General features: G+C 37.6%; 1 protein-coding gene across 1 annotated transcript; it reads left to right on the forward strand.

The window, feature by feature from the left end:
- The first annotated feature begins 1,150 nt into the window (after window positions 1-1,150).
- HEPACAM2 (HEPACAM family member 2) lies at window positions 1,151-20,967 on the forward strand. The gene is made up of 9 exons (XM_009082094.1): window positions 1,151-1,243; window positions 6,602-6,952; window positions 7,992-8,276; window positions 14,304-14,600; window positions 17,006-17,131; window positions 17,214-17,238; window positions 17,361-17,398; window positions 18,683-18,756; window positions 20,851-20,967. The coding sequence occupies exons 1-9, from the start codon at window positions 1,174-1,176 to the stop codon at window positions 20,965-20,967; spliced, it is 1,383 nt and encodes a 460-aa protein (XP_009080342.1). The 5' UTR covers window positions 1,151-1,173.
- Window positions 20,968-21,848: the final 881 nt, after the last annotated feature.

The raw sequence follows: 21,848 nt of genomic DNA on the forward strand, positions 1-21,848 counted from the left end.
TTCTAGTGGGACCACTGTATATGTTTTTGTTAACCTGAAATAACCCTTGTGTTTCTTACATTTGACCTGGAAGGATCTGGAGGTTCTCACCTTACTTTACCTAAGGTAAAAACTGAGTGTTCAGCCCTTCTGATGAGGGCTTAGCACCTTGTCAGACCCCTGCTCCAAGCACACAATGAGGGGGGAGGCAATTCCTTGCTACCAGTCCCTCTGCACAAAGCAGGATACAGTCTAGCCTAATATTTGTTGATCCATAATAGTCTGCCTAAGTGCTGTATAGTGAAAAATTAAAGTGTGTTTTTGTATGGATAAACCATCTCTGTCGCTGCAAATATTTGCAAGCTGTTACTGCACAACTCTGGGAGGGTTTGCCTGGTTTACTGCTGATTTGTATGTGTATGGTGAGTGACAGCTTTGGACACAATCCAAATCCTACATTAATATTAATTTAAACTGATGTAAGTTAATGCAAAATAAACAATAATCAGCAGCTAACTCAACAACTGTAGTAAGCTGTCCACTCTAGCCATAAGATTCTTATTTCAAAGATGCATGATACACACTGGACACCAAATGTTGTTTAGAGAAAGGGAACAAAATCTTTGCTGAGTTATGCTTGTTTTAAGGAAAAAAAGTACAGAAAAGCTATGGGCTTGAAAGTGCTGGGAAAAAAATTAAGTAAGGCTCTTTAATAGCTGTTTAATATTTTTTGTAATAGAAAAGGAGAGGCTGTCATTGGAAAAGATCTGAATAAAATATTCTGAGTACTAATTCTACTTTGAAATAAGCAGAAGCATGTAACAGCATGGTATTTTTTATGAAACTGTAACTAAAGGAAGTTAATAACTATATAACCTGTACCCTTGGTGCGTTTACTTACTTCTATTAATTAAATGTACTTTGTATTGTGTGCCCATTTATTACATTCTGTGTCATATTTGCTGTGACTGCATGGGAAGGGTTACGATAAAGTCAGAGGCAATGAAGATGGGTGCTCATCTAACAGGTGCTCCACTCCCTTTGTTCTTTGTATACACATATTCAAATCACATAAGGCAGGGGACAGGATAGGGCCTGTTAACTCATTGCTGATTTCCCTAGCAAATAAACCAGCAGCTGCAGGTCCAAGCCCTGGCTTAGTGCTGAGAAGAAGGTGGCATTTGTGTGGACAGGATGCTTTCATGGAGCCCTTTAGCCAACTTCTTTTGGGACTTACAGTGCAAAATCTATTTTCTGCTTGTAGGTAAGAAAGCGTATGAATTCTATTTGATTGTCATTGTGGAAATGTGAATTGATTTTATAAGATCATTATAAATTTAAAGATATTTCTGTTGTATTGTCGAATGTTTTATTTCAAGAAAGTAGCCTAAAAGCTTGTAATCATATAGTGGCACCTTGTTTTATAAGTGGAGCTAAAGTTTCAGCAGCTGACAAAAATGAGTGCTGTACATAATCTTTTTCTAAAACATTATCATTGATTAAATATATATTGTCACATTTTATTCAGTAATATACACATTGTGCATTCTTTTTAGCAAGTAAGGCTGGATAGGTTTGAGCCAAAGTTTATACAGAAGCTGTTTCAGACCTCTTTAAAAATGCATTAAGATGCAACAGTGCTGAGACATTATTTTTCACTTCCTTATGATTAAATGATTTATATGTAATATTTAAATGTACTTGGTATTGAAACTAAATTAATCTTTTAGTAAACTGAAGAATGTCTTCCCCTTACTAGTGCATTTGTTTGGTATCTGAGTGCAGTTTTCATAAGTGTGCATTTGTTGTCCATGCAGCTAATAAAAAATAGATGTTCTATGCACTTGACACGAATATCCTGTGATTAAATGTTAGCTAAACTTATTTCTACAAACTACTATAATAATGTTTTTCTACATCTAATTGTTCTTTTAAATATCAACAGAAGAAATACATAGTATTAGAAATGTAGTGCATCCTCTAATCATTCATATATAAGAGGAATTTGTATTTTATCTTCTCTGTGAGACTCATATACAGTCACCTAGTTTCTTTGATTTTGAGCTAAATACTTTTTCAAGAGTTTTGGCTTCATAACAATGGCAGTTTTATATGAAGATTATTGGAACTCTTCTTTAAAAATGAAACATTTGTGGTTGATAAAAAACACAGTGAATATGTGCTTTATCTACATTACAACTTAATTATGCATTTTTCATTCCTACAAGGGAAGTCCTACAAGAGATACTGTCGTGCAAGCAGAGTGCTTTAGAGTACATGTTTGTTCACCAGGAAGTCTCATTTTATACCCTTACTCAGATATACACATTTTCTAGTAAGGGAAATGTCCTGCTTGTACTTTAGATCATGACAAGAATCAGGTGCATTGGAGACATGACACAAAGCCCACTTCAGACATTGACCTCAGAAGCTAAAATTATATTCATCAACATAAGAAGCTTAGTTCTCAGTAGAACTTTTTCTTAGGCAAAAATCCCAACCCAGGGATGAGCATGCCCAACCTTTTCCTGATACAAATGGAGGTATAGAAGTTGCAGCTTCCCCAGTCAATTGTATCTGGGTTGGTATTTTTCATAGATGAACATGCAAAAAGTGCAAAAACTGATCTAGTGACATTTTGCACCAAGTTCAGGGTTTTTGGAGAGCTGAAGAGCTAAACAAGCACTGATGAAAAGCAGTTGAGAATTCAAACTCACTTTGACAAGGAGATGTGCATGTAAAATTCAGATAATGCTAAAACCTGGCTAAGCAGGTTTCGGTTTATGCCATAAACTCAAAAGTTATGTCATAGTTTTTTATTTAAACTAAAACTGCAGCCCTTGTTTTATGTCAACAAAATTCTGTTGTGCTTGCTAATACTGGTGATAGTGAAGTGAGATGGAAGCAAAGCACAGATCACCGAGCTCCAAATGGAGGTCGTTTTGGTACAACCCTTATGGTCTTTATACAAAAAACAGTGTTTGGAGTTCTGTTGTCTTGGGGAAAAAAAGCGTATTCTATTTGGAAAGCTGTGGGGAGTGGCTTAAATTATATGGAATTTGTGCCTAGTGAATATGAATTTAGAGTTTGGCACATTGGCTTGATTTTGCTATTAACATTAATTGAAGGATTAGTCATAACAGTCTTCAGTTTAAAATCGAAATTAGTCTCTCTTCTGTTAGAGAATCATAGAACCATGTAGGTTGGAAAATACCCTTAAGATCTTCAAGTCCAACTATAAACCTAACACTGCCAAGTCCACCATTAAACCATGTCCCTGAGTGCCACGTCCACACGTCTCTTAAGTACCTCCAGGGATGGTGACTCCACCACTCCCTTGGGCAGCCTGTTCCAGTGCTTGACAACACTTCTGGTGAAGAGGATAACCCTTTCAATAAAGAATATTCCAGACTGCAGAAGACACGATCTTTGTGAAAACCAGAATTCTCCCATCATTGTTCCTGTAAAACCCTTGCCTTTGACAGAGCACCCTTACCTAATAACTTGCCTCAGTCTCAGCCTGCCTTGTCCCTTGCTCTGCCAGCCATGGAAGAGCTCCTGTTTGCTGATGGCACTCCACAAAATCAGCCCCACAGAGCAGGAGTGAGCAACAAGAACTGGAGTCATCCAAAGCCACTCCTGAAAAGACTCCAGGGGAAAATGGGGTTTCTGCCCTCATCACCTCTGGTCTTTGCTAATCTGCAGATCAAAATGTCTTTCCAAGCTATTACACAGAGCCAATTTCCCCTATGAATCAAGTGGGAAAAAAATAATTTACAGTTTCTATTCCCACATTTCTTAACTGCGAAGAAAGTAAGCTTTCCAGCCACAATTCTCTTTATCTCACTCTGTTATGATGGTATGTTTGATACTTGCAGTCCCAGTTATCCTGATGCTCACAAGACCTGCTTTGGTTTTGCTAATTTTCTGCACAAACAGATCTGTGACAAATATTATTTGTTTTACGTATTTTATTACAGTGCAACCGTTACTGGCTTCTTGTCCAACAGCACAATTGCTTATTGGCAGCTAAATAGACCCCAAATTTGAGCAGTGTCATATGTAAAGAATGAGGAAGGATATGGACAGATCGTTTAATTGATCATTTACAGATCTCAGTGTTTGAGAAATGTTCTCGACTTCATTCAAGGAGATTTAAAAATTGAAATATATTTGATGGGTTATGTGAAATATATTTCCAGAATTAAATATTTAGTGAAGGATTTTACTGAGGAGTTACTCTCTTTCTCTGTCTTTCAACTGCACAACAGCAGTTGAAATCTGATTTGTACCCAACAAATTTGATTGGATGTCAGGGAGGAAATTAACCTCTGAGAAACATTACCCCAACCAACAAAATATTTACTCTCCCATTAACCAGAGTCTAGCAAGCCCCTAAGAGTTGCACACTGTTAGAAAACTGCAAGAGCAACAGGCCATAATTATTATTAAAAAGGGGTAGGAGAGCAGGTTTCAATTTTATGTGCCTCAGGTTTTTCATCTAGAAGTCAAGCATGTAAACATCTCTGCCCTGTATATCCTCCACTTAAGCCATTCCACATTCTTTCTGCACTCTCGCTCCTTTTTTCTACCCATCTCAGCTGACCTCCAGCTGTCCTTTCCACATCAAAGTCCATGCAGCCTGAAGTCCTCTGCCTGTTACCTCTTTAGCCCCCATGAATGTGGGTTCCCAGTCTTTCTGTAAAAGTATTTGACTGTCTTTTTATATATCACCCCTACAGCATTCTGCCACATTTTCCTTTGGTTTCCCTTCCATGCCCACAGAAACACTGCAAGTTGTCTTCCCTGGTTGAATATAGCATTGCTCAGCTTTATGAAAAGTGAAGACAGCCACAAAATTAATTTTTGGGGTAGACTTTGTACAGCATTGCTGGCTACACACAAGCCAGTCCCTTCCCACACTATCTCCGCTTTGCTACTTTTCGTGCACTTCCAGAATATATCTGCCATTAATTACTGGCATTACATATTGCTGTGCTGCATCTGTTACCCTCAGCCCCCTTTTGCCTCCCTACCATGATCCCCAACAACAGTTTTCTTTGTGATTACCTCCAGTGGCAAACAACTGTGCGATGAAAATTGAAGATTCTAACCCAAAAGACATATATAGATGCCATGTTATGTGACCAAATTGACATTTTTATCTTTTTCTGTCATATGACCTAGGAAATCAGACACAAATGAACCATTAACAATTTCTGGCGTAAAAAATAATGATATGAAGGTAGGAAACCTGAGAAATTTTTCTCTGCATTATATTAATGCAGCACAGTTACATTTTTTTAGCAGTCTTTACTAGCACAGTCACATATTTTTCACACATAGCTCCTTCTGCCTTCCTCTTCTCCCCCACCCCATCCTGCCCTTCCCCCTTTCCAGATAGAAATGCACTCCATGTACTTCAGCTGGGGAGTTACATTTTGGTCACAGGTATCTGGAAGCACATCAAGAATCACAGAATCCATGGTTGGAAGGGACCTCAAGGATCAGACCTCAAGGATCATCTGCTCCAACCAGAAGATGAATAGATGGTGCATAGTGAAAGCACTGTGCGTTGCCCTGGGCAGTGTATTCTCTCTCTCTGTCTTCAGGGTGCTCTTAAGCAGTGGCAGGCAGATTACTGGAATCATGGGTTTAACATGTTCTTACTTATCAGAGGTTGCATTTTCCTAGGGTTTTATGTTAGCACTTGCAGTGTGCTTTTCAGCAATGCTGAGCACTCAAAGCTGAACAATCAAGCCTTCCACTGGAGTCAATAGGAGTTGCATCTTGAATATACTAAAATCTGTTCATATGTATTTTGAAAAATCCAGTCCTTAACATTTCAAATTGATTATCCAAAATGAGTGGGTATTTTTGCTGTTAATTTTCTCTGGGCTTAAACTCTTCATCTGTAAAGTCATATCAATTATAACGGTGTTGTGAAATCAGTTCATTAATGTCAACGCTTTACATGATTGCTGTATTTGTGAGTGCTGTGGAAAAGTTCACATGAAAATCAATCACTAAGTCCTAAGACTAAAGATTTAATAATGTTCTATAAATCTGTCTCAGGCTGGCACAATGAAAAATTATTCAAAAAGAATATAGGGGAAATGCAATGATTAACTGAGGAGTGGCCTTTTTGCACTGTAACAAAGACAGGATTCTTGGAGAGAATTAATCATGTGGCTGAAGAGTTTGCTTTTGTGCATATCACCAGCAAACCTTAATTATGCTAATTTCCTAAGACTGGAATACTTGACTTTTGCAATCTTAGTAATGTTGCTTGAATTCAGTCTTGCATGCACAGAGCAGTCAGCAATAATAAGTAGAGAAATTTGAAATAGTTTAAAGGGAAATATTTTAAAAATTCAGGTAAATGCACATTTTCTCATTTTTGTCAAACAACAATAAAAGATCCTTCCTTTGTCTTTTCATGTATTTTGAAGCTGGAGTTCTGTAGATAACTTCACCAAGGTCAATGAGTGTTCGCCTCTTCTCACTTGTAATCTCAGTTATAACCATAAGTTTTAACCCTGAGAGTTTTTCATGGTGAGAATTTCTTATTTGAGTTTTCCAGGGTTTCCATTTGTGTTTTGTGTTTGTTTATTTTATACAGGTGTTTGTTCTGCCTTAAAGCTGACAGTACCATCTCATACCATCCATGGTGTCGAGGGGCAACCACTTCATCTTACTGTTGACTACAATTTCAATGCTACAGCTTCTGAAATCCAGATAATTTGGCTTTTTGAGAGGCCTCAAAGTAATCCAAAATACTTGCTTGGCTCTGTAAATCAAACAGTAGTTCCAGATTTGGAATACCAGCATAAGTTTACCCTTACCCCACCAAATGCATCTTTGCTGATCAATCCATTGCATATCAGTGATGAGGGCAATTATATTGTAAAAATCAATGTCCGTGGAAATGGAACAATAGCTGCAAGTCAAAAGATTCAAGTTGCTGTTGATGGTAAGTTAGTAAAAGATAGTATCTTCATTTTGAAAATAAAATTGCAATCATTTTGAAGTACTGGCTCTTAGTATCCAGTTACCATAATGTATCATTTAAGGCAACTATACATGAATAAATGCTAACAATTAAGTTATGTTGTTTTCTACTGCTGCTACAGGGAATGCTAAAATATGTCATCTTTAAACAAACTTAATATGTTGAATAATGTTTCTAGATCTTAAGTAAAAACACTGAAGAGGTATAGAAACAGTCAATATGAAGTTAGACAGATTTCTAAAAAATAATGTTTCATGAGTTGCTGCTATACTATCATGAGGATGCATTGAATTTCAAAGACTCTTTTTCCCTGAACAACTTTACCTTTTCCTGCTGTAACAAAGAAGAATCATTGACTTTTGCTGGTGTCTGTAACCTTGCATCTGTAAAAGAAGCCCAGATCTGAATTCCTAAAGTACTGAAGTTCCCTCTTTGGACTCTGCTCTTCGTATTGGGCATAAAAAAAAGAAAGAAACTAGAAAAGAATTATCTAAAGGAATGATAAGAGGCTACTGCAATTTATGGATTATGCAGAGGGAGTCCTGTAACTGTTGGGCTCAGAAGAATGAGATGAATGACATCTTGAGGTGACAAAGTTGTAGCTGCCATTTAACTATCAAATCCATCCCAATTTGCAGCCATCCTCATGACTGGATCAATCATTTGGGCAATGTCATGCTTTGTGCTCTTTTCTTTTCTGTGACTTTGGGGATTTGTATATGAAGCAAGAGCTGGAGGCCATGGTATACCTGACTGCAGCCTTTATCCTATTGCCAGTAATATAAACAGGTTTGATTTAAGTACTATGACAATTCTTACAGTCATTGGCTGAGAATACAGTCTTCTTTTTGTAACCTTTGACCACATTTACTCTATAAAATTTGAAATATGGGTCATTTCCAGAGAGGATGATGGCTGCTATTTGAATCATCTTGACAATGAAGTCTATTATATACTGGTTTGTCACTTTAATGACTCTGCATATCTCTTTCTTTTACAGTTCCAGTCACAAAGCCAACTGTACACACTGAACCATCTTCAGGGGTAGTGGAGTATGTAGGGAATATTACCCTAAAATGTACTGTGGGTAAAGGTACCAGGGTAGTTTACCAGTGGAGGAAAAATGGGAAGCGTCTCCATGCTGGCCATAATTACATCTTTTCATCAAACAATGCTACGCTTCTAATTGTTCCTGTTATGAAAGAAGACATTGGGAATTACAGCTGTCTGGTATCTAACCCTGTCAGTGCAATGGAAAGTGAGATAATTGCACCAACCATATATTGTGAGTATATGAAATATTTATTATTACCTTTGTATGAATGATCTGGCTGTAAAGAGTGCCTCCAACTATGGAGACAGGCAGAAAGCAGTAGAGTCAACATTTTTTGCGAGCTTGCGTTCAAAATGAGCTTGTTTGTAACAGCTCTAACTTACAGACACTTACACACTTACACTTACACACTTACACTTACACTTACACTTACACTAACAGCACAATAATAAAGTTAGTGTTATGGACCTGTGAAGATCAGTCTCAACTGCAGAACTGAAATAGGAATGTCAAGAAATCCACAGACATCTTCAGATCTGAAGGAGATGTGACTCAAAAGAATAGTCAGATGGGAATGTGTGAAAATATTGTTAAAAATGAAGACACCAAAAAGTTCAGTACAGGAAGTACCAGGCTGAAGGGTTGGTATTTGTGGGTTTTTTCAAGATCATTTCAAGTCCAGTCCTGTTTAACACTTCCATTAATGACATCAGTATAAAGACTGGGAGTATCTCAATGAAGTTCACCTGTGACATTAAATTGGAGTACTGAATGACTTTGACAGAGTAATAGAACTGGTATGAATTTTGCTAGTAAAAAATAAATGGACATGCCTTTTTAGAGAATAAAACTCATGAACTTCTGCGGATAAGATTTAAGATTGACTGGGAAGTGAGCCTGGGTGATTGAGCTATCATAAGATGTTGGTGGACTGACAGTGCGATTCAGGCATGAGAAGTCATATGTAATTCTAGGGTGGTGGGCAAAGGACTTCCAACAAGGAAACAAGGGGAATACTAATGGTTCACAGAAGATAAGACCACATGTAGAATACTGTGTGCAGTCCCTGCAGATCCCAGAACACTGATCTCAACCTGGAAATAAAAGAGAAAGGAATGGAGAAGTGACCCAGAGAACTCAGTCAGACTTAGCAAAGACAGGGCTGAAAGGAGTGTTTGCTTTCCATATCAAATGGGAAACATGAGAGAGCAAGAAAAGTTGCTTAAACACCAATGGTGGCAGAAGAATAAACCATAAGCTAGCCATGTATTTTGACTGGAAATGAAGGCACCTGAGAAACTAACTGTGAATGTGGACTGAGTTCATGAATGAATTGAGTTAGAGGAAACAGAAGATTGACTTAATTAGTTTTCCACAGTTATACTTTAAATTTTAGAAAGGGCACTCTCATTTTGTTCCTTATGCCTCCTGTATTGTCAGGGACTCCCAGTGCCTCCAAGATTTGCAGGTAGCACAATCTACACATATGTTGCATTGCCATGCTCTAATCCTCATGTCCTCAGGGGTCAAACTATCCTTCTCAGAGGAGAGCTGAAATCAGACAGGTCAGGACCTACTTTGCCACCAGTCCTGTTCAGATATAACCAGTTTATCCAATGGCACAGTGTGGATGGCACAGTGCAAGAACTGGAACTGGATTCCTGTCCAACCATGGGCTGGTGCTCATTCCTGGTTTTACCAGGCTCTGTTATCTGACAGCTGGTAGGCAGCTCATGCCATAGACTTGTTATGATTGCACTACTAGCATATTCAGAACCTATACCTCTTACTGTCATATTTTCCTCCTCCTTTCATCTCTGATTATCCATTCTGCTACTTATTTATTTTTAATTATAACTTGGAAGACTTGTATAAGAGGGTGAATTGCATCTTAAGTGTGTTGGGGGGGAGGAGGTCTCTACACTGTACCAGAAGAGAAAAAGGCTGCCTAAATTTGCAAAGACTGGCAAGGACAGTGTTAGATTTGCGCTGATCCCTTATGCGGAGCTTATAAAATTGACAGCAATGCACTCATGAAGATGAAGGAGCTGCTGCAAAGAGACCTAAACAGAGCAGATGTGAACTGAGCTTCCATCTCATTAGACAGAGGAATCATGATGAAATGCTCTCCAAGAAAATAACCAGCACTGATGGAGTTTTAACTTATCATTGCTGTAACTAAAAAAGAAAAAAACCATCACATTCTATCCTCAAGGTAGCACATTTTTAAATGTTTTCTTTTGTAGTCACAATCTCAGCTCACTTAAGTGCTCAAAGTACTAAGAATGAGAGCTGAAGGTGTATGAATGCAGTGCCTCTACTGCTTTTCTCACTTTAATGAGCTATGAATGGGCCTTACACACCTCTCCTTTCAAAGAATACCTACACAAAACTTGGGTACACAGTATCCAGCCTGACAGCATTCTTGCAATGCAGTAAAATCAGGTCAGGCTAGAAAAATATCTGCTACTCTTGCTGCCTTTCAGACTGCTGTTTTTGTTTGTGGCACAGCCCATGCATCATTTGCATTTCTGACCTGTTGCACACAGGATTGACTCCAGAGCAATGATCACACTGTCAGGTGTCTGGGACACTTGCACTGACAAGATGTGTGCCCTTCAGTCTCAGTTCCGGTACTGCTTCCTCCCTTCTTCCTCACTCAACTACATTTATTTTCCAGCAAATTTGAAAAATCTTTCCAAGTTCTAAACTGAAAACCTATTTTTGATGTATTGTTTCCCAGAATTTTAAAATCTTCAAGTCACTTCAGTGTCCACATTTCTGGAACCTTTTGCTGTTCGGATCGTTGTGATACACAGATCAAAAGATGAGCACATATCAAAAACTTTGAGATTCAGTTTTTCTCCACGTGTCAATATCATTAGAAGTATTTGCATTTGCATTTTCAGAATGTATTCTGTTATTCGTCAGAACTGAGGGCTTGCTTTGTGCATAATTTAAAATCTGAAAAAAAATTTAAGATAAGTCAATGCAATGCTGAAAGACTGAAATGTGTGTGCTACTATCAGCATCCAAGTCAGTGATGGGAACTGGGGTCTTACTTCCTGAGCTATATGAAGTCACCCAATTTGGTTCAAACTCTTGCAGAGGTAGTTTGTCTCCCAGCTCCCAGCTGTCAATAACAATCCAGAACAGGTCCCGGGATCTCTCTGTGCCATATGTCATTGCTGCGGGGGAGTTACTGGAGGTGATAAAAAAGGTCACTCATGGTAAATACCTGCCATCTGCTTGGAAACTGTAACAGTCTTGTGATGATAGGAGAAATTGGAAATATTCCCACAGAGCAGTAAATTGTTACTCAGAAAGGATGATTTATTATTTTACAAGTCATTTAGTTAACTGGTTTTACTGAGACCAGAGGAGATTTCTGTTGAGAACAACACTGGAGAGGAGACAGAGCTGAGGGATCCATGAAGGCTGTCACTGTGGTTTCTTTACTGAGTATCAAAAGTGGGGTTTTTCTTCATTTCTTATTAATATTACTATGTTTCTCCATTAGCTATGATGATAATGCACCCCAGAACTTGGCTATTGTAATAGTGTGACCCAGAAACAAATTGTTTCAAGACTGGAAGAAGCTGCTGTCATGGAGGCTGCAGAAGTTATTGTACTGTGTTGATGCAGTTGAACTTAACAGACTAAGTGGGATTCCTTAGGACTTCCCAAATCTAGAATATATTTAGTACCACAGAAGAAATGGTTAATTACCTGCTTTTCAGAATCATCCTTGAAGCTGTGTACACCTATCAGCTACTCAGTGATCAGGGATCTCGATGATGTATGTAATGCCCAGGAGAGGCAAAAGACTGATCCAGGTGAAGCAGAATGGTTACCAAATCCTTGTATTTATTTCAGCAAGGAATGCTTCTTTTCAGATTTTGCCAAGATTTGACTATTTCTTAAGAAAACCTTCCTTTGTTTTTTCAAACATATTTCCCCAGCCAGTGTGCATCAATGTTTTTATAATGGTTTCTTTCAATTTGCAGCTTTCATAAAAGAATGTAGTTATGTTGTTAGTGTTACCTCTCTCTATGCTGCACTGCTAAGATAGGGATAAAAGGAGAACTCAGTTCTGATTCTTTTGCAGACTGTAGCAAACCACCCAGTATAGTGAGGGGGCACAGAAACCTGTCAGCTATTCTTACCATTAATCTCTGGTTACATATATCAGAGGTTATATTATCAGTGAAAATAAAAGCTGATTCTTCTAAGAAATGAGAATTAGAAAAGCCACTGAATTGCTCTGAAAAGTATAAAAGTATATTCCTGCCTATAAATAGTATGTGAGGCTCTATTTTCATTTATGAATATGACAAAGATCACTACACTCCTTCTCCTTTCCCATCTGAAAAAAGGGAATCAAATATCTGTAAGAGGCAAGTCCCTGTGAGAGGCTGGTGTTCTGGGAGGGCTCCCTGTCCACAGATGCAGACAGTCCAAGTGAGGTCAGCCAAGCCAAAGTAGCAGGAGATAGATCTGTACTTCACAGAAATGCTCATTACAGGGTCAGCTGGCTCTTGGATACAATAAAGCCGTGCCTCAGGAACTGCAGAGCGTGTGGAGATGCAGCCCAACAGCCAGAGTTTCAAAAAATGCCTTACTCTTCAGAATGGCCCCTGCAATGCAGGTGGGGGCAGCACTAATTCATACTGAAGTGATTCTGTGTTTCGTTTCCCAAGTAAATGTTGGACATTCCTTAAAATGAGGTGGTAAAAAGCTTGCCACTGGGAAATAACTAGAGAAAATAAAAAGGTTGACAAGTTTATGTTGTGAAATATGGACATTTGGTTAAAAGCTGACCAAAATGAGGTCACAGTGTGGTAGTCTACATTCTCATGTCTAAGCCTTCACAAACAGAGGAAAAAACAGAGGCACTCAAAAAATGGCCTGTTTTGTGCTGCATGCTGGTGGCCAATGTGTTCTTGAATGATTCTCATAAAAAAGACAGACAGTAAACAGAAGTGTGCCAGTTAGAGGAAACTCTAACATCAGCCTGAATTTCCTGATGAGAAATAGAGTCTGAAACATACCAGTGTGCAGCTTCATATACCAGGAACTCAGCTGCATTATCTTCATTCTTCCAGGCAACCATATGAAGGTGGAAATATTACTTGATTGCACTGTCTACAATGGGCACAGTACTGACTTACCTGTCTTTTTGCTATGCCATTCTGTGTAAGATACTTGTCAGCCCCTCTACTGAACCTCAGGGATCCTACCAAAAAGATATTCTGCATATTTTCTTCTTTTGGCTCTGTCAATATTAGGTCTGTGCATTTTTGACTATGCACATAAGTCTTTAGGAAACTGGCAACATTGAATTTTGTAGGGTTTTTTGACTGGAAAAAATGACTTAATAAGGCACATTTTGATTCTTATATTCTCTACATTAATTTTTATACTTAGATAACTGTAAAAATAATTTTAACTAGTAAAGATATAAAAGCCCTATTATATGAAATGACTTAGCAAAAATAGCATGGGAAATATTCTTATCATATTTAAATTTATTGTTTCACTTCCCATTTTCCTATGAAGGTTACCTTAAAAATACTTAGCTGCTCAATTTCCTGAGTAATGAACACATGACTATCAGACAATATATGCCTCATCTAATTATATTCAGAAACACAGCCTTCTTTCAGCACAAGACCTTACTCTTGATAAAAGCATAGCTAGTGAAATAGTACAAGCCTACTAAAGTGGAGAAAAGTTACAGTTAATTCTAACAGTCATTTCTGGAAAATTTTTTCTGAAGTTATCTAAGGCACACCCCACTCTACAGATAGTTCCCTAAGTAATTATTATACTGCAGAGTATTACAGTAAATATTTATAAATTCCAAGGCCAATTTATTCACTTTTAAATGTGCAGAGAAATTACACATGCCAATAAGTTTGGCATTGAAATATGTCCCTGAAGAAGACATGCTCCTTTACTTTCACAGCTTTTCCAACTGATTTCAGTTTTCATTTTTATCATGCTGAGCAATACATAGACCTGTGCTTTTTACCTAAACAGCAATTAGACCAGTATTAAGTGGATGTAGTCTGAGCTAAACTTAGTACAGATCAAGTTATTGAACTGAAATGATCAAATCCAATGCCAGTCATTCTGCAGGCTAGGTTAACTTAAAAATTCTAAATTTAGAGATATGCTTCTGTTCAAAGTTTAATTACATACTTTGATTTTCATTTTCCCATTGTGTTTTCCTTTTTTGTTTTTTTTTCAATGCAGATGGTCCTTATGGACTTAGAGTTAAGTCAGATAAAGGTCTGAATATAGGGGCAGTGTTTACAGTTGACGTGGGGGAAGTTATACTGTTCGACTGCTCAGCTGACTCAAATCCACCAAATACTTTTTCATGGATTCAAAGGGATGACAATACCACTCATGTAATCAAATATGGACCCCATCTGGAAGTTGTATCTGACCAAGTGGCCCAGAAGACAATAGATTACATGTGCCTTGCTTTCAACAATGTGACTGGCAAACGAGATGAAACTCACTTCACAGTCGTCGTTACTTCTGTAGGTAAGAATGGAACTTCACTGATGTAACTGTAATCTCTGAGCAGGGTGTCAGCCACAGAGAAAGGAAATAATTCTTAGAGAGAATAGGTATCAAAAGTGAGGTCTTGCTAGAAATTTGGTAAAAGGGCTTTTGGCCATTCAGTGGGATACAGGTTTTACTCAGTTTGACACAGCTTGGGACAAGACCTGCTAAAACACTGCAGTTTTGTGAGGTTTTATTGCAATGTTGATTAAAATTACTTCCATGTCATATTTATGAGTCTCTGAATTGACTGCTAGGTAATGCTGAACACACACATTTATTTCTCATACACTATAACCTCAGCTCCTGTATCATTATGTTAAACTGCAACAAAGCAGTTTTTCAGAAAATCTCCAGCAAAGAACAACATACTGAGGAAGTCTGATATATCTTATTAGTGCAGATGGATGCAAGTATGTTCAGATAAGAAATGTATGCTATTAATGTTCAACAAGATAGAATAGATGGCCTTTTAGAGAATTTGACAAAGCAATTTCACTTGTGAAGAACAAAGAACATAGCCATTTGTTAGTGAGGTAAACAAGGAGAGCAGATGTCCATCATTCAGGCTGTCAATGATTCATCACAAATCCATGGATTTCAGTATGCTGGAAGGAATATGGGTTGCAATTTTACAATGAAAATACTGCACTTGAAAACTAAACATTGTGGTTACAGGTGAAAGAAAATGAAACCATATATATATATATGAATATTCATCAATAAATGTTTAGAAATTCAGCCCAGATTTCCTTTCAAATGCCAGAAAGAAGGGGAAACCCCCCAGCTTCACATATAGTCACACTTAAAATAATAGATTTCCTAATTACAAATATCTTAAAGAGATCTCATTAAAACATTTTATCCTGTGTATTCAAAATGTAAAAATATCAGTGTCCCTCTATAGCCATTTTCTCTTTGATGAGTATTTATTCAGATAGTACTAAATCCAGATGTCAAGCCCACACTTGGCAATGCAGCACTGACTGATTCTCAGAGGTATGAATTCACAGACAATGCTAAACCTCAGAGATCCTGCTCAGGCTAAATTCTAGCTGCAACTGAGTAAACATACTAAGCAAAGATTATGAAAATTGTTCCATATTCCTTTTCCCTATCCCCATAATCCTAGATACAGAGCCTGGACTGTGTCTTTCTAAGTATCAGAAACCTCATTTTCAGCAGCAACAGAAACTCTGATGTTTCAGAAGACTTTACACAACTTCCCCACATAAAGGACAGAAAATCACATATGTGGTGTTATAAACAGCTGCCTAATTAATCCTAAAAATCATCAAGCAGCTAAGCAAAAAGCAGCAAGCATCATCAAACAATTGTATCAATAAATTACATCAACAATGGTGCTAAGCTGTTACCCAGTTTTAGCCAAGGTTTTAGAATAAGAGGTGGTACCCCATTACGTACACATGTCATTGCTCAGTTCTCAAGTTGAGTCAGTTTGAGTGTGTTAAATGCATACAAAGAGCACATCTTGCTTTCTGCACTGGTATGCCTGTGGAGATACGATTTATTGAGTCTAAATTTGAAATTATTTGTTTTAAAGGACAATTTTAATGACTTATCTGATTCTCCAGCATTTGGGCATTTTTTTTCCTAAGGAAAGCAGTACATGGAAGGACTATGAAAGAAATTTGGTGAAATTAAAGTGATTTATTTTCCTGTGTCTTTGGAACATATGGTTCAAAATTCTCATATTTAATCTTTGTGTGCTTGCAGCCAGCACAATGTCAGGCAATTTGTGTTTGTGTTGTATCAGTGAATCCTGATGGAAAATTGCTGCTAATGCATATCATAACAGTAGATCTGAGCAAAGGAAAGAAATATTTTACATATATTTAGACATGAATAAAACCAAACACAATTTATTAATTTCTGATTGGTTTGATAAACAACCAGAACGTCAGTGATCTGCAAATCTTTAGAAAAATATAATGGCTCTTTTATCCCCTCCTACTCTATAGCTCCTACCATTAAGAAGACCTCTTTCCCATCTAGCACAATCTTCTCACCTGTCACCTAATTTCATGGTAGTTTGGTGTCTCTTTGCCTAAAGTTAGAATATGCATCTACTTTTTGTGATGCTGTAATTTGTGGATTATATTTACTGACTCTCATTTAGCTCTAGGCACCAGTCTGTTCTGGACTCATTTCTGATATGCCTATCATTGCTTTTTCAGTTCAGGAGATTTGTGGGAAAAAATAAATATTACTGATTTGCAAGGACCCACATTTTGTATCTATTTTGTATCACTATGCAGGTTTGTTAGCTTCAGATGAATTTCAGAAGATGCATTTTTCAATGTCATTGTAGTACACTGTAGACAACAAGAAACTAAAAACAGTACTCATCTTCTTTGTCACAGGGTTGGAAAAGCTGGCCCAGAAAGGAAAATCTTTGTCTTCTCTTTCAGTAATAACAGGAATTTCATTATTTTTGATCCTAGCTATGGCCTTTTTATTCTTTTGGAAAAGATATCAGCCACATAAAGGTATGTAAAAGTTAAATACAATTCAGCACTTCTTTTGGACTGTCAGGGCAAAAAGAATAATCTTTTTTTTTCTTCTTTTCAGTGATACGACAGAAGCTGCAGAGCAGGTACAAAAATAAATCATTCTTAGGTCTTGAAGACCTTTCCATCAAGAGAATTGTATTTATCATATTAATTTTCTTTCCTTGGCTTATGACGTCAAACTAAGAAACATGTTTATGTTTTCTAGGCCAGAGGCTGATTACAGAAAAGCACAGGCATTTTCAGGTAATGCTAATAAAATCAATGTGAGCTAAAGTTCAAAATCATTCTTATTTTAAAAAAAAGCATCTGCACATATAAAAAGAAAGAAGGAAAGGAAGTGTGTTTTTATGTTGGGTTGCACACCTCTAACTTACTTGAAATAGGACCAAAACGAGAAGTCATCATGGGTTTAGCTCATGCCTGGAGTTCACAGCAGTGTGTACCCTTTTGGCTGAATTCTACCTGTTAATCCCAGAATTCTGGAGTTAGACTCACCTGTATTCCACTGTTCTCACCAATATGACATAAATTAGTGTTATTCTGGGGTAGCAGTAAGAGGTGAAACACCATGCTAGTATCACAATTCTAAGTGTTCATGGCACCAATTCTTACCAAAATCATGTTATATTAATATGATATTAAAGTATATATATTTAACTTTCTACCATATTCTGTGCTACCTTTCTCTGTGTCATCAGGACCCAGAGTGGGTTTATCACTGCCTTTTTTTTACCTCCACAATCCTTCCCACATGATCCTGGGCAGGAGATGCTAGAGTGCAGCCATCCTTTGGAAGGGTAGCACTTCTATTCCCATCCCTGTCTACCAAGGCATCAGAGCAGACCATAAACTGCTACATGTGAGACAATAGGGAAGAAATTCACTTGAGCACAGAGGAGCCTTCACCTCAGCAAGTGATGTCACAGGACAGAATCTCAGCATTGCCATTAGTGCTGCAGCCTTTGCTGTGGAGTGATGCCCAAGAGACAACCAAGAGTCTCAGATCTCCTGGACAGTGGGAGAGTAGAGGACGAGACTAACTACACCTAACTACAAGTTGTATCTGAAGTCCCAAATAATAATGTGGCACCTGTTAGTATCACGTTCCCTTTTTTTCATCCTCAGCGTTGTAGAAGATTCAGGTGGTACTGCCTCACTGCAGTGTTAGATGTGCTGAGTTTATGAATTGGGCCTCTTTGCTATGGGAAATCAAAGTCATTTGGTCTGTTTAGCTTTCTAGCAGAGAGTCCCAATGGTTCCACCTAAACTCTTACTGAATTTAGCAAGAGGCTCCTCACTTCGTCCAGGGTGCTGGAGATAGCCAAGTACTGTGCACATCAGCTGTGCAGCTGCCCTGCCTCACTCCACACTGATTCAGGAACTTGAAAGGGAAGTGGTTTAAAGCAGATCAAAACACCAATATTTGGTTCTTTGAATAATTAGGTCAAAGTACTTCACCAGTCATTATTTTCCAAGTTCATATTATATCTTGATACTTTTTTTGATCTTTGTTTGTTCTAATTTTAGGACATGAAAGTGCTTTGGATGATTTTGGGATATATGAGTTTGTTGCTTTTCCTGATCTTGCCACTGGTTCTAGGGTATGTGATTTTGCATCATAAACTGAAAAACTCTTCTATTTCTTAAGGTGTACTAAATATCTGTACTAGAATCCCTCTGTAAGTTTGCTTCTGTTGCTTTTTACAGATGTTTGTATGACACCACATTCATGGCTAGGAATAGTACTTACTTTTTCTTTTGCATTACTAGTTCAGTGCTTAGAATCAACATGGTGCAGTAAGGAATAACTAAGCTCTAAAGACAGAAATCTTAATTCAACTACCCTGTATTAAAAGAATATTAGGGGTGTTGGGTAGATGTGTAGCACTGAATCATTTGTGTCACACAAGCAAATTAACTATTGTGATATCATTTCTGCCTTGACCCTAATATTGCTGTTCATGCAACATTCAACTCCCAGCAATGCAGAAAAGTCTCAGAGAGGTATTTAAAGTTTTCATTGTAAAAAAATATGTAAGCTAAATCTCAGTTATATTTCACAAAAAACCGTTTTGTTAGCATTATGTACTGCAAATCAGGACTTAAGCACAGGAATTTTGCTAGCAGAAAAAATTCTACTACATTTGCTGCTTCTCTGCATTGTATCTTTGTATTACTCTATAGCAGTTGGAAATCATTGTGATGTGGTGTAAAAGGACAAAGAAAAAATCAGAAATAGACACAAAATTTAGGGACTTTCCCTTTGCTAGGGAAAATTTCTGACAATACATTCTTGCAACTTTGGAAAATATCAATGTGGTCAGGTAAGGGAGAGCTCTTAAGGCAAAGTCACAGGGTTATGTTGCCACACCTATTTTGTAACTGTGATTAGTACTCATAATAGATGATGTATTAGAAAAAACAGCAGAGTTTAATAAATTATCTTCTCTGCTGGAGTCATATGTTTAAAATACACATTTATAGGGCTAGGGTGCTATCATAAGTGTTAGTGGAGAGGACAGACTTTTACAGCAGCAGAGCTAAAAGGCTTTTAGAAAACAGAGGAGCTAAACCATATCTGTGACAGTTTGTGACGGCAGAAAGCTTATTAAATACAGAGATCAGGCCATAAATCATTGGAGCTTTTAGCACACTGTAATATTATACTGAAAAAGGGTATATTGAGATTACATACTAGGAATAAATTCTTTACTATGAGGGGAGTGAGGCACTGGAACAGGCTGCCCAGGGAAGTTACGGATGTCCCATCCCTGTAAGTGTTCAAGGACAGGTTTGACTTTGAGCAACTTGGTCTAGTGAAAGCTGTCCATGCCCATGGCAGAGGGGGTGGAACCAGATGATCTTTAAGGTCCCTTCCAACCCAAACCTTCTATGATTCTATATCCCTTAGGCATGTCACAAAGTCACAGACTCACAGAATCAGGGCCTCAGTAGGTCAGGAGGGAGAGAGCAGTGACAAGGATAACAGAATGGATGCACAAGCAATTGAATCTAGACTAATTTCCGGTACAATTTCAAGAAACAGGAGAAACTCCACTAGTTTATGTTCAGTTACTCAGATTTATAGCATTGCAGGTAAAGTCAGCATTTGATCCACTGATTCATTTTAATTAGCAGAGAAAGGGAAAAATGATATACCAGAGGTAAAGGAGATTGGGTATATGCTGAAAGACTAGGAATTCCTTATGGATGGGGAGTCTTGGTGTTGTGTTGACATAAGAGCAGATCAATACACTTAACATATTGGAAATTTCATTATTACTTCATCTATGGAAATTCCCTGCAGTTCTATCTCTCTGACATGCTGCTGGGAGTTTTATGCTGAATCCATTCCCTGAATATTTTCTCCTTTTTTACTGTCTATTCTCCTGCTTATCTCTTTATTAAATGCTCCTTTCTTGACTTAATGTTAATATAAAATACTTGCTATATTAAATGCAAAAGCTGCATCCTAAATCTTCTAATGTCCTAACTGAATTTAAAACTATGCCTCACTATAAATGTGATGAAATCTTACCCAAAATGAAATGTAAACTAATAGAGATGACCTGTTCTATCCACATGCAAAACATTGAAAAAAAGTGTAAAAAATTGCAAGTTACATTACCAGTTTAATTTCTGTCGAGTCTTTTCTTATTTGTACTTACAGTATGAATACACTTTGCTATCTTTAGGTTTCAAGTCAATCTGTTCCTGGCTCTGAGTTTATCCCAGGCCAGGATATGCTTAGTACGGTCTATGAAGTTATTCAGCACATTCCTGAGCAGCCACCACAAGACCACCAACAGTAAGTTAAAGGTTGTGTTCATTCATGTGGTAGCTCAAAGACAAATACTTTTGCATCCAGAACAATTTACATTTTGGTAGCTGTTGTTTGACTCTACTGAGACGGGCGAGGAAAGAAAACAGGTACAAGCCACATCAGTTCCTCCACCATTTCCTATCCAATTCCTTGCTTTTCCTCAAGACTCCAGTCTGTTGTTGCATCATGCCAGTTTTGTATAAGTGTGAAAAACAAAAGGTAAGATCTTCAAACACTATTTCAAATGAAAATTCCCAGACAATTTAAGAGGGCATCTATAGTTACACAGCACTGGGATATCAGCACTTCCTACTGAGCAGGTTAAATATTCAATCAAAGCAGTTTATTTGGCAGGACACCTTTCAGTCCTGCCAGCCATGTGTCACATAGAGCTAGGGTGCAGTTTTTTGCAGTGCTGAAACTGGTCAGCTGATCAATAACCAGTGGTTGTTAAAATATTCACTGAAATATTAATGGACAATGCTTAGCTAAGTGTTGCTAAGCAGTGTCTCAATTTGTATCTTAACTAATGATTTAGAGCAAAACAATTCTTGTTCCCTAGGTGGGAACTCCACAGAAATGCTTTGGCTGAGTTAAATACCAGGAAGGCCACAGCATGTTGTTCTTATATGGTTAGTGTCTTATAGACCTGGTTTTGTTCAAATCACCTACTGCATAGCATTCCTTGGCATAAGAGGAGTGAATACACTGTAAAGCTTCTGTAATTGCAGTATAGCTGCCATAAATCTGTTGTGAATATTGAAAGCCTTTCTTACAAATTAAGAACAGTACAGAAGACTTTATTTGGTAACAAGCCTATTATACCACATTTTCCATGTTTTTATGACGTGTTTTGTTTCTTTTATGTTT

The sequence above is a fragment of the Acanthisitta chloris genome, unplaced genomic scaffold (genome assembly GCF_000695815.1).
Source record: "Acanthisitta chloris isolate BGI_N310 unplaced genomic scaffold, ASM69581v1 scaffold17799, whole genome shotgun sequence".
Taxonomy (NCBI): domain Eukaryota; kingdom Metazoa; phylum Chordata; class Aves; order Passeriformes; family Acanthisittidae; genus Acanthisitta; species Acanthisitta chloris.